Here is a 13,250-nt window from a genome sequence, read left to right on the forward strand (position 1 = left end):
AAAGGATTTTTAAGATTCATTTTTCTTCTACAAAATGTTATGAATCCACTCAAAATACAAATGTCTGATTTATTTTTTTTTTTGTACTTAAAGCACAGTCACAGTGATGTTTCCTTATTTCAAGATACTGTCATGTGAAAGTGAATATGGGACTAAGATAATTATTGATTTGATTTGAATGTTGTCAGTGATGAGTTCCTTTGACCTTGTAACTTTTCTTAAACTTCAGCTGGAAAAAAAATGAAATACCTTGGTAAGGTTCTTCAAAAAGAAAGACTCATGATTTCCATCCAGGAAACACTGAGAGTTGGAACACCCAGGCAAGGAATGAATGAATCGTGCACCAAAAGCTGATTGCCACTTGCTAACGTGGGCTCTTCGGTGTTGCACCGACCTCGTAGACTTTACTTGAAGAGGGTGAAGTTGCTGCTCAGTGTTTTAAAGCACGAGTTCCTGGAGGTACTTGTGATATCGAGGCATGGCAGTAACAGCTGCTGAAAACCTCACGCTGTGTGTCACTGGGCTCTGGGTGGTTTGTGCCATTCTGGAGTGTCTAATGAGGTGCTCAAGGTACCAGATCTGGTGATGCAAACACCACGGCTCTGCTCTTGAAGTTCCCCCACGAAGCAGATTTCAGGTGGAATGTGTTTTATACTGAAAGAACAAAAGTGAGCGAATGACGGGTTTGCTGGGGAGGTCCTGTGTGGCTCTGTCCCCACAGCACAGCACTGGAAGCTGCTCTTTTTGGGTTACCTGCCTCAGCCTGGCACTGCTGTTGAAGCTGCCCTGGTTCTGCAGGCAGCGGTACCTTCAGAAAACTTTCACATTCATTAAAATCACCGTAAAGCTGCTGCATATCTCCGTCAAGCATGGTGTCTCAGCTGGCCTGTGTGGTCCTCACTATTTTGTGTTAAACCCTTTTATATCATGTTAGGGAAAGGGCTAAGTGCTTATTTCTGATCTGAGGTGAACAAATACAGGAAAAAGGCAATCCTGGAATAATTTGGGTTCTGTTACCTAATTTCTGATACCTTCCCATTGTCAAATTAAAAGGCGGTCTTGGGTGGGATTGAGACCTGTGGTTTGAAACTGTTTAATTCGATCATTCCTAGAACTGAAGCCATACTCTGCAAGGCCAGCTTTTGTTGCATCTCCTAACGCACTGCCTCTGCCTTGGCATCACGTTAATTCCGGGAGGGAGCTTATCAGTAGCCTAGATCCAAAGGTTGTTGGTGCTGGTAAAGAGAGAAATTCCGTGGAAGAGCAGCGAGTACACAGGGCTATGCTGTGCCTTTAAGCAAGGAAAGTTCTTATGAGTCAAAAGATTAGTTAGTGTCTTACTCATAAAACCTGCACGTCTGGCAGCAAGGTTTAAAACGAGCTGTTTTTATGAAATAGCATATGTTCTCTTTCCCACACCCCGCCCTGGGGCATCATTCTTGTGAAGTGAGACTTGAAGAAGCTTGGTCATATAGAAAAATGGGAGGTACAAAAGGGAGAGGCATGTTCTTTCACTTGAGCATATAAAGAGGGTGTGAAAGGTGGTGTTTTTTTTCCTCTTGTCTGCTTTCCCCTTGCATCCATTCCATCAATTTACTGCGGATTGCTGCGGATGGAGTAATTTGTTTCTCCTTTATCAGCACAAGGGGAGTTAGCAGGATGGGATTCTGTGACCAGATGGCTGCAGAAGTGCTGGAAAGCAACCTTTTCCACCGCTCCCACACCTGTCTTCGTGTATGCCACACTCAAGGAGAACAGGGCTGACTGGGTGGACAGTGTTTGCACTTGAGGCTCCTCATTTCCATTAGGAGTTGCTCCAGAGACATAAAAGGAGCTGTGCTGGTACAAGAGTGATTTAAAGCATGGATGTGACTCCACAGCCTCTTCCAATTCATTCCTTGAAAATGATTCCAGCAAAGGCAGCTTTGCTGGGGCAGCATCTTCTCAATTTCCTTTGCCCCCTCCACGCTAAATGACACTGCTGCAATTTTGGCAGCTGATGTGGAGGAGAACTCCAAGTCTTTCTCGAGATGCTGGTGTCAGAATTTCGCCTGATGTGGCTTCAGAAATGAAGCAGCAAAGCAAGCTGTTAGAAAGCAGGCTGATGTTTAGTAGCTAGTGGTTTCTGCTATGTAAATAAAAAAACATCCTTGAAGCATTTTGCAGAGTTCCTAACGTTGCTTTTCAAGATAAAGGCTCCATTGTGGTAGGCTTTTGCAGCTGCTCTTAGGGAAGTGCTCTGCAAGGAATATGCTGGGGCTGCTGCTTTTTTTTCCCCTTTTTTTTCCTTGTTTCATTTTCAGGTGAGCAGTAGACATAGCTATTGGACTAGATGATCGTAGAGGTCTTTTCCAACCCGGATGAGTCTGTGATTCTGTCTAGCACTTCACCTTCTCAAAGTGCTGTACCTCCTGAGGACATCTGTCTCTGCTGGCTATTAATGTTCACAGCGTGCTGAGGATTCCTGGGAAAACAAAAGACAATTTGCCTTTGATGTCACACAGCAAGTTAGAGGAGGAGCAGATTCAAACTCACATCTCCTGGGATTTTGGCCCAGTACTTAGCCCAGTAATAGCTCAGTGGGAAGCACGGTCTTGATTTCAGAAGACTAGTTAAGTGTAGCACACGTGGCTCGTGCTTTGTTACTGCTACTGAGCTGCTTCTCTTGAATATTCTCACCTGGAACAGAAGGTGCCCTGAGATGAGATTTTTCTGGTATCAGCACAAGCTAATTTTTCAGTATTAGCACAAGCCATTTATGCTAGTTTGAGAGCTTTGTAACCCGTTTATTTATTTATTAAAAGTAGCTTGTAAAAATCATTTGGTGCTTTTGATGGTGTACGGGAACATGACAGCCCCATGCTGCACTTTGAAGACCTATTGATACAGACAGAGGGAAATTGTGCTCATTGGTTCGTGGACATTGCTGCTCCTCTTTACAAGCTGCTTTTACCTCAAGTTGTGTCTGATGTGCCAGAGCTGTCTGCATCTCTGCTGTTGTATATCTCTGTTTTGTGTAACTGAAGCAATAAGCTTGACCTGTCTTGACATTCCTATCTGTTTCTGGACTGCTGCCCTGTTTCTGTCTCTCATATATTTTTCCCTCTGTTGTCTTGTACCAGTTTCTTTCAGTGCTCTGTGATTATCTAGGAGGATAAGGTTTTGGACTGATGCCTAGCTTGTGTCTCTTTGTATTTCTCTCCTTCTCTTTCTTCTGCCCTTTCCCCACCTTTCTTATGCAGGTCTTGTTCAGCGGTGTGTTATTATCCAACGGGATGAAAATGGATTTGGGCTGACAGTCAGCGGAGACAATCCAGTCTTCGTGCAGTCCGTCAAAGAAGGTAAGCAGACATGCTAAATATGCTAGCCAGAGAGCAGCCTAGAGGGTTTTCGTGTGAATCAAAGAAATATGTGCATGAGTTGGAGGAGAAAACTCCAAATTCTTTCCTTATGGGTGGGATGGCTGTAGCTATCACAAACTTGGGAATAGATGTGCAAGGACAAAGAGTGGCACACTGCTGGGATGCAGTGAACCGCCCCTCCTGTGTCTGATGGAAACGGAAACTGACCTCTTGCAATTGAAGGGAAGTAAGTTTATGCCTGGTAAAGCGGTGGATTGTGGTTTAGCCTAGCCACTACAAAACGGGAACAGAACTACTTTAGTGTAGATACTCAGAGATGTTAATCTGACAAAGAAAGAAGAAGCTTGGGTGAGTGTGGGAAGTAGCTTTGCATGGAACTACAGAAGTGCTTCAGCTGTTTTTGGTTTGTATGATTTGTATTGAAATTGGAACTAAATGGTTTCTTGCCCCTGTAGATGGAGCAGCCATGCGGGCTGGAGTGCAAACAGGTGATAGAATTATCAAGGTAAGGGCATTCACATCATCCAAGAAACAGATCCTTTGTGTTTAATGAGCTCTTTCCCTGAAAGAAGGTCATTGAAGGCTCTGCACTGATGTTTGCTTTTTGCCTGTGGGATAGAGGAATGGTCTACGTTTCCCTGTTCTGGGCATGTACAGTAACCACTGAAAGCCCACTGCTGAATGTTAGTTTTGTTTTGGATCACTCTTATTTCAGAACCTCATTGGCAAGTTCAGCATCCGACAAAGTTCAGTTATCACATGTACAGAGAAATAGAGGCATCACGGGAGAGGAGCAGTGTGTGACTGATAATTACCTGCAAATAAATAGTTGTCTTGGATTTTATTGTTACTCACATAAACTGCACCCCAATCAGTGTTCCCTTTTAGTCCCAAACAACTAAGAAATTAAGTCATTAGCTAAAATGATTATCTAAATCAGTGCTGCAAAATGATGGCTGTGCTAGAGCCGCTTTGACACAGATAGAGCTGGGATTTCAACCAAGCATATAAATTAATGAATAAAGTTAGCTACCCTGAATTTCCTTCTGCCCAGTCGGAGGTGGGTTGCTTTCTCACGTTTGGTTGCTTATTTTTCTTTGGTACGTGTGTATGGCTTTCTTTTTGTAGAGTTCTGCTCGCTGAGATAAACTTAGAGGGAGAAATTGTTTCTCTGTTAGTGTCTTGAAAGACACAGTAATAGAGATGAGAAGAAGAAAATATTGTTGCTTGTTCTATTACATTGCTTATTGTGTAGTGTGTGGGGACCCAGTGGGATTTTTTCCTTGGTTAGAAATCAGGAGCTAACCAGTGTTTACTTTCTCTCTCATATCCCCAGGTGAATGGCACTCTTGTAACACACTCAAACCATTTGGAGGTGGTAAAGCTGATCAAGTGTAAGTAAAGGCATGTTGCTATTTTCGTCACTGTGCTCCTTGAAAAAGCATGAAAAGCATAATTTTAAAGGCTTGATGATTGATTCAGCTATCAAGTGACAAGGACAATCACATCCCATGCTGAGAGATAAAGGGTGTGTGTAAAACAGGCAGTGAAGTGAAACATGGGCTAATTTTGACTTCTTGGACTTGAGCTGATCCATGTTCCTGTAGTTTCTCCTTTGCTTGGAGAAAATTACCATCAAACCTTGCCCATGCATCTTCCAATTTTGATTTCACCTTAAATGCCACAGCTATTCAGGCACTGTTAATGCAGATTACTTTAAGTTGATTACAAAGTCCTGACATTTCCAAATAAGTGAATTCCTGGTTGATTTTCTTGTACTATGAAGAAGGTGTTAGCAGTTCCTTCCACCCCGGCACAGTTTACTTTGTGGTGTGAGCCTATGCATACTGTAAATGTAACCTGGTAGATTAGAAATTGCCCTGCATTTTCATTAAGGTTGGCTATCATGAAATGTTTTGGATTATCTGATATTTAAATAGAGATTTCTAAAACTGAGCTGACAGTGCTCAGCGGTGTGAAGAGCAAACAAATGAAGAATGGTCTGAGTTGTGTCTCTAGGGGTGAGAACCTTAGAAATCTGCATGTGTGTCTGAAATGTGTCTTCTTCTTCTCCTTGCAGCGGGTTCCTATGTAGCTCTCACTGTTCAGGGGCGCCCACCAGGGTCGCCCCAGATTCCCTTGGCTGAGTCTGAAGTGGATCTGGCAGCATTTGGGCATATGTGTCCCGTCATGACATCGCCCCATTCGCCTGGCACATCAGGAAATACAGAAAGGATTACTAGCCCAGTGCTTATGGGGGTAAGATCTAAAGTACTCTTTCCAAAGAAACAGTTCAGCAGTGGAAAAAATGTAGTCATTTTTCTCAAAGGAATTGTTTTGAGCTTCTTGCACAAATAATAAATTGGAACTGCAGTATTTGTCTGGCCACCCAGTGGGCATTTAATCACATGGGAAAAAACATATTGCAAGGAAATACTGAGATAATGCGAAGAGAGTTGAGAGGTTATTCACAGGTTGTCTTTGAGACAGGCTGCAGTTTGTATGGTGTGAGTTGACACAGTGTCTGCTCAAAGCCAGGTATTCTGTAATTTCTTTTAAAAATTGGGCTGTAAGACATGCAGACATGACAAGAGTAAGGAAAGCAAAGACGCTTTTTTTTTTCCTTTCTTTACCTCTTTCCTTCCTTCTTTCTTTCTTTCTTTCTTTCCTTTTTGTTTAACATAGATAGCTATGTTCAAAAGTAGGAGTGAGTGATTACATTCTACATAGGATAGGATTTGCAGAAACTTGAATTGCCTTTTGTTGGTCTTTTTCTGGGCCCATGTTTAAGAAGTAGGCAGAAAGCAGGCATATCCATTTTCCTTATCTTCCTTCACTCCTTACAGCTCCACCAAAAAAATGAACCCTTAATTTCTCCGTATTTTCTAGGAGGAGAATAATATTGTCCACAACCAGAAGGTGGAGATTCTGAGAAAGATGCTACAGAAAGAGCAGGAGCGGCTGCAGGTACTGGAGTTGTTGCATGCATGCAGGAGAGGTGGAGGGAAGGGGCTGATGCAAATTAAAAAGATGAGTTGTTGAATCACTATTAAGTAGCTTATTCAGCATTCCTTTGCATGGCTTCTGTTTTAGTTTAGCTTTTCTATATACTGGCCTAACATCAGAGATCTGTCTAATTGCTTGGACTGGTCAACTCTTGAATTTTTAATCTTTGACAGGACTGGGAAAAAAAAAAAAAGTGGTAGTTTAAGTGGAAACGTACATACCCAGTCAATCTGGTCTAATCCTAGGACGTGTAAGCATCTTTTGACTAACTGAGAGTGAGTCATTTCTCACTAGGAGCAACAATTGGCCCTGTGCTCCTCGGTGGTGCTGAGTTATTGTGTCTGCAGCTGTATGCTCGATGCGGTTGTGATTAATTCAGTAAATCTCTAGAATGGAGTTATTTTCATATGGCACAAGGCAGAGGAGAGCTGGATAAAACAGACATTCCATAGCAGTTATCTGATATGACAGTAGGTGTGCAAAGGTGCTGTTTCTTATTTTAGATGTGTTAATGGAATGAAGATTAGTAGTAGGCTAAGATTAGTTGTAAGCTTTGATATTGAGCAGATACTGAGTGATGAAAGCTCATAAAATTACTTTTCAGTCTCTGCAAGAAGAGTACAGCCGATCGTCCAGCTCACGACTGCTCAAAGAGATACAGGAAACAAAGAAGCACATTACTCAGCTGCAGGAGCAGCTGTCCAAAGCCACAGGCTGTACTCAGGTAACACAATGTGTCAGGCTTCTCTGTGGTATGTTCTGGTTGAAAATTCTTGGGGGATGATGGTGTTCTGGGCAAGCAGGAGTTCCCTGCCACACTCTACAGTGCTTGTACAGCCAGATTGCACCCTCTAGAGTTGAGACTGGTAATTAGGCTGGCAGAAGCTGTCAAGTAATACAGTGGAATGGCAGTATATGAAGTGGGCTTTACAATGAACTTCAAATCAATCTATGAAGAACTGCTTTTAAAGCAGTAAGTGCAAATTGTGAAGTATATTATTTTGTCAGTACAACCTAGCAGAACCCTCTGTAGTCGTTCTTGCCATGAAGAATAAATAACTGGAGGCTTAAACCAGCTTTTTTTTTTCTTTCCCTTTTTTAAGTTGTATTATTTTTCCTCTTTTTTTTCTCTGCCTTTAAGGTTATAAGTCCTGAAAACTTGGTGTGATTTTCTATTGTCTTCTCTTAGAAGAACATTGCAACTTTTTAAAAATACATGAAGGAAGTTTAATAAATAATGTGGGCTGTCCAGGTTTTAAAAGAGCTAGTGTTTGAGTATAACAGTCTCTTGAAATATTTTACTTGCTGTGTGCTGCTCCCAACTCACTTTTATCTTTCTAGGATGGAGTTTTGTCCTCCAGGTCAGTGACAGAATCGCTGCAGATCAGTGAAGTGGAGGCAGAGAGTGGGGATGGTCTGTGCAAACTAGATTACAGCAGTGACAGCCCGTCCCGACCAAACAGTGACATTGCTGATGTGAGTACTGAATGACACCATGACTTTGTTTCTATACCTCTCGGATTTGGTTTTCTCGTGCAGATTGTTTAAGTTTGTATTGTTCTGTGTATTATAGATATGTAGTGTCTCAGTAAAGGTGTGTATTACTAGGGTAGGCTTCTAAATACACACCAAAAATATTTCCCTGAGGAAGCATACTATATTGGTTTTCCATTAGGGACTGAGAAATAAATAGTGTGGGTTTTGGGTTTTCATCCAGGATTAGATTTTCCTGGCACACTCCCTGTAACCAGACAAAGAAAGATGGATGCCAGCATCTTTCTCAAAACTGAGAGATGCCAATTAGAGTATCTTTTAAGAGCATGTTAATGTTCCAATTGCGGTAGCTGTGACTCAGATCCAGTCACTGGGCAAGTTGCCATGAAAGTGAGAAAGAGCCTTACTTTTACCAAATAAGCTTCAATTATTGCCAACAGTAAATACTCCTAGTCTGTTCACTCATCAGTTATCAATCTGTGTGCTCGTATGGTCTCCTTATTGCAGTGCCTTAGCACCTAATCCTTAATTAAGCTGCTATCTGATTAGCGCAAAGGAATTGAGACTCTTTACGCGCACTTTGGCCTAAGTTTGTTGTTTAACTTATGGAGGTGGGAGCTAAATCTGTACGAGCAGTTGGAAGGGAAAGGAAGATGGGTCAGATGTGCCTCCAAAACATGAGCACAGATGACTCTATTTTGAAACACTCCCTCACCAACTCCAAATCTGACTAAATGTCACTCGTGTTTGTGTATAATAAATGCAGAATAGAATTCAAAGCTGTCTTCCTTAATTCTGTCAGAGTTGATGATAAGTGATCACTGGAGGTGATTGACACACCAAACTTGCAAGCATTTCAATCCAAAGTGATGCCGAGAAGCTTAAGGACTGGGGGTAATGGAAAGCTCTCGAAATTCATGGAGTCCAGAGTGCTACAGTTAGGGTGAAATAACTGCATGCAGCAATACAGGCTGGGAACCAACAGCTGAGCGGTAGCCCAGCTGAAAAGCCTTGGTTATTACTGTGGGCACACTGAAGATGAGCCAACAGCTCATGCTTTTTGCAAATAAAGCCAAATGTCTGCAGGGCTACATGAGAAAAAGGATTGCCAGGAGGTGGAGGGAGCTTACTAGCCCACTAGTAGTTACTTTCTTCTTCCCCAGAGTCCTCGCAGTGGCCTGAAGGAGCGGGTTTATCTGGATGAGAGCCCAGAGAAGACTGAGGTTCAAGATACTGTGAGTCCAAACCATAAAAAATAACGACAGCATCTCCTGTAATGGGCCTATTAACATCTTGTTTTCCCCCGCTTTCTAGATGAAGCACACATAAACTTAGCTTTAGAAAATGAAATGCAATTAAAATTGTGCAGGGAATGTTAATTAGCTGAATAAATGTTTATGGAGCTTAAGAGCAGGCCCATTTAGAGACGAGAAATAGATAATCAGCAGTAAAACAGCTGGACCTAAAATAGCTGTTGTACATGTTTTATTCCTTGAGTCCAACCCTAAATGAAAACCAGTCTTTAGGATATTCAAGTAATTATAAGGCTGGTATTATCAGGGATGGCCTCGAGAATGGATAAAAGTGGAACGTAGCAGGAAGTTCTGAGCTATCTGAAAGTACTGCTGTCTTCCACAGGATGACTTCTGAAGTATTTTTCCTTCATTTGCATGACTTTCTGTAGTCATATTTCTCCATTTGTACAAAGCTGTCATTTGTCATATGCTCCATGTTTAATGTACTGAGAAGTCTGCAGATGATGCAATTGGTTTTGAGTCATCTGATTTGACATTTCTGAATGCTTCCAACTTGGGAGAAATATTCTAAAGTGGATCTCGCAACTATAAACTCGGACAAGGTTGACTAAAGGCACATGGGTTTCTTTTGCAATTTGAAAAGAAGAATTAAAGTGATGGTAATATTTTTGACTAGGTAAAGAAAGTTTACTGTTGCAAGACACTAACAGAGCTGTACTTTTCATCCTTCCCTTCTCATGTTTCTGACTCGCCCCAGGATTCTCAGTCGAGTGTTGGAAGTCCTTCGTCCCGCATTGGGCCTCAGATCATTGGAGCAGAGGATGATGACTTTGACACTGAGCAGGAGCAGGTGGGAATGACTTTTAGCCCTCAGTCGTCCCTTCTTACTACCTAAACCAGAATTCTGTTTTTTTTTTTTCTGTGCGTAAACTGAAGGACTCCATTGCTTCTTTTTATTTAACAGTTTTCATGTGGTGAATTAAGAATTAAGGCATATGATTCTCATTACTGCTGATCATACCAAGTAGTAACACTTGGGGATTTTATGACAATATGCCGTCTTTGATTCTTTCTGTTACTCTTTCTTCTTACAACTTCAAGCTTTTTAGAAATTCATTTGCCTTATTTGATTCCCTTTCGTTTATTAAGTTTCTATTAACAGTTCTGCATTATTGTCACAGCAGTATAGCTGCTATGGCTTTTGACATACTTATTCTGAGTTATTTTAGCTCTCCTTTGCTCCGAGCTATATGTCATTATATTGTAGTCAGTGTACAGGGGTGTATTTAAAAGAAATATTCCCATTGTAAACTCTTCCTGGGATGTTAGAATGGCATTGCAAAGGCTCTGGAATTTTTCAGTTTTTATTTTAATTAAACAAATGAGGAGCTAAGCTGTAGGAAGAAGCTTGTTATTTTTTGCACGGTAGCTTTCTTGAATAATTCAAATAGTTTCCTTGTATCTCTGCAGATTAATGGACAGTGCAGCTGTTTCCAAAACATTGAGCTCCTGAAGTCTCGCCCAGCTCACCTTGCTGTTCTTCTGCATCATGTGGTGTCCCAGTTTGACCCTGCAGCATTGGTAAGATGTTCTGGAATTGTTTTTGTGGCCAAAATTTGGAGTCTTAACCTGAGTATTTCAGGATCTCCTTGTTCTTGTGTAGCATCACCAGTGACACTGCTGGATCAGCAAGGAGAGAAATACAGGTCCTGTGCAGGCATGAGGGTATTTCAGATAAAGGAAGAGAAGGGCAAAGAGAGCTGTCTTCCTTACATTCAGCTGTTTACAAATGAATATTTAGCTCTAGAAAGCATTTAATTCCAGCCTAAGGTAGTGGGATTAGTTACCTACAGGGAAGGTCTGATTTCCATCTCTCTTTTCCCTTCCCTCCTCCACTGATTACAGGGTCAGTGATGAGCTTACCTGTGAAGTGTAGTTATCTGAGGGTAACTAGGAAGTCTCTCAATCCGGCAATGCTGAATTCTTTGAAACAGAGCAAAGGAAGATTTGAGTTAGGTGTGTTAGAAGAGTTCTCGTGGTATCCCTTAATTTCTTCTCCTCTTTCCCACAGTTGTGCTACCTTTACACAGACCTGTACAAGCAGACCAACTCCAAAGAGACTCGGCGTGTCTTTCTTGAGTTTTACCAGTTCTTCTTGGACCGAACTGCAGTAAGTTCCAGATCTTTCTCTCGTTTTTGTGTATCCAGGAAGTTGACTTTTACCATTCTCCTGAACTGGAAGAAACTCAGGAGTTACATAAGTCCTCCAGAATCAGTAGTGTTTTTTTGTTTTTCCTTTTGTTTAAAATGATACCACTAAATACGGCAAAATAAATGATAAATAGGCTCAGATGCCTGGGTAAGTCTGTATGTCACAGAGAATGCATTGTCTGATAGGAGAAGTATTTCTGTGATGTGTAAGCTAGCGTTAGTTGTTCTACATTCCCTTTTTGTTAATAACCGCTGCGTATATTGACGTGGCAAGGATTGGGCCATTTTGTATGTCTGTTGGAAAGCCTGCGAAGCTTCTATACCATCATAAATTAGACTACCACATAGTGTAGCAGCAGCTAGTATCACAAGCTTAGATAAAATAATTGTGTAATATAATACATATTTGTGTAGTATAATACATATTCAAGATGGGAGCCTCCTTCATTATAACTTTAGGTGTTGAGGTTGTAGGTTTTGTTTTTTAAGGGGATTGTACTGTACGTGTTGTGTGTTTAATTGGGGTGCTGTTTGTTGTGTATGTTCCCCCAGTCTTTTTTTTAATGTCTGTCCATTTGTCTTTTTAACAGAATCTTAAAGTTCCAGTTCCAGATGAAATCTCTGTAGATCTAGGTAAGTCACTGTCTACTTCTGCAGCTTCTAGCGTTGGAGGCAGTCCAAGGAATTTTCTGAAATGCACTTGGGGTTACTTCGGATACACATTATCACGTGTTTACAGGAAGAGACAAATAAATATTTGTTTCTTACAGAGGGCATTATGCTTGCTGTAATGCATGCATTAATAGTGGGAAGCACTGGTCACATTGGCATGTCTATTTTTTAGTTTAATACTGGATGTGACTAAATCTGTTTACACTTAATGCTCTAAAATTCAATTATCAGTAAGTGAAAGGCAAAAGGGTACTCTTGGATGGGTTAAAGATGTGTATGAGTGACTTTATTCTAAGGTAGCATGGGCTATTGCTGTTCTCAAAAGAATAATCTGTTAACTTTCTCTTCTGGCTTGCAGACAAAAGAAGGCCAGAGCTCATTCCTGAAGAGCTTCATCGCCACTATATACAAACTATGCAAGATAAAGTTTGTCCAGAAGTTCAAAGGAATCTGGAAGACTTCAGGTAACAGTTGCCTGTGCAGTTTTAGTTAAATTCATACCTGCCCTCAGTCAACATGTCCATTACGGGGGAAGTCCAAACTCAAGGGATGTAGTAATTCATCTTGGACTGAACAGGAAGGTGGCACTGAATAGGTCCTACAGGGTCACCCTGATCAACACTTGAATGTCTTTTGACACTGTGTTGCAAGTAGTTCTTTGCAAGATCTTTGTTAGAGATTCGTTTATTTATTCCTAGAGGTTATTTTAGGCAATTTCAGAATATTATTACTTAGGTGATATTACATGAATCTTTCTTACTAAGCTAAGTAAGCTTACTAAGCTTACTATGTTTGTAATCGGTTTATATCTTTTTCTTTTTTTTATTTTTGCTCTCCTTTGGACAAGAAATAATTCACTTTAGAGAGCTGTCATGAGCATATGGTAGAATTTAATAATTGATATGCCCTTTTGTATACAGTTGCCAGCATTCTGTGCCAACATGAGATGCTGTAGCAAAAGAGATAATGGACTTTTCCACAGTTAAAAGTGTCTCAGTTCAAGTAGATGCTTCAAATGTACAACTTGGGATACTGCAAAAAGAACAGCCACTTTTGCTTGACCATTGCCATGGCTACCTCTCTTGATAAATATCATACAACTTTATTAGCTTTATTTTACAGTGAATGCAAATGTTGTGGAGAACTGTGATGACCCCTCCTTTCTTATTCAGAAACCAATAACGCAACTTGTTTGACATTCTGAATGTCAAGAGGTTGCCTTCCCTTGTTACAAGTCACTACTCAGTTT

General features: G+C 41.0%; 1 protein-coding gene across 4 annotated transcripts in view; it reads left to right on the plus strand.

The window, feature by feature from the left end:
- The window catches only part of ARHGEF12 (Rho guanine nucleotide exchange factor 12), a 74,339-nt gene that overhangs the window by 36,501 nt on the left and 24,588 nt on the right, over positions 1 to 13,250 (plus strand). For all 4 annotated transcript variants that reach the window (XM_021274916.4, XM_021274917.4, XM_072027783.1 and 1 more), the window contains 13 exons: positions 3,243 to 3,341; positions 3,818 to 3,867; positions 4,699 to 4,756; positions 5,443 to 5,621; positions 6,252 to 6,329; positions 6,973 to 7,092; positions 7,710 to 7,844; positions 9,026 to 9,097; positions 9,876 to 9,968; positions 10,589 to 10,699; positions 11,190 to 11,288; positions 11,920 to 11,962; positions 12,360 to 12,465. In XM_021274916.4, the coding sequence (XP_021130591.3) occupies positions 3,243 to 3,341; positions 3,818 to 3,867; positions 4,699 to 4,756; positions 5,443 to 5,621; positions 6,252 to 6,329; positions 6,973 to 7,092; positions 7,710 to 7,844; positions 9,026 to 9,097; positions 9,876 to 9,968; positions 10,589 to 10,699; positions 11,190 to 11,288; positions 11,920 to 11,962; positions 12,360 to 12,465 (1,243 nt within the window). The remainder of the gene's footprint in view (positions 1 to 3,242; positions 3,342 to 3,817; positions 3,868 to 4,698; positions 4,757 to 5,442; positions 5,622 to 6,251; positions 6,330 to 6,972; positions 7,093 to 7,709; positions 7,845 to 9,025; positions 9,098 to 9,875; positions 9,969 to 10,588; positions 10,700 to 11,189; positions 11,289 to 11,919; positions 11,963 to 12,359; positions 12,466 to 13,250) is intronic.

This window comes from Anas platyrhynchos, chromosome 25 (genome assembly GCF_047663525.1).
Source record: "Anas platyrhynchos isolate ZD024472 breed Pekin duck chromosome 25, IASCAAS_PekinDuck_T2T, whole genome shotgun sequence".
Taxonomy (NCBI): domain Eukaryota; kingdom Metazoa; phylum Chordata; class Aves; order Anseriformes; family Anatidae; genus Anas; species Anas platyrhynchos.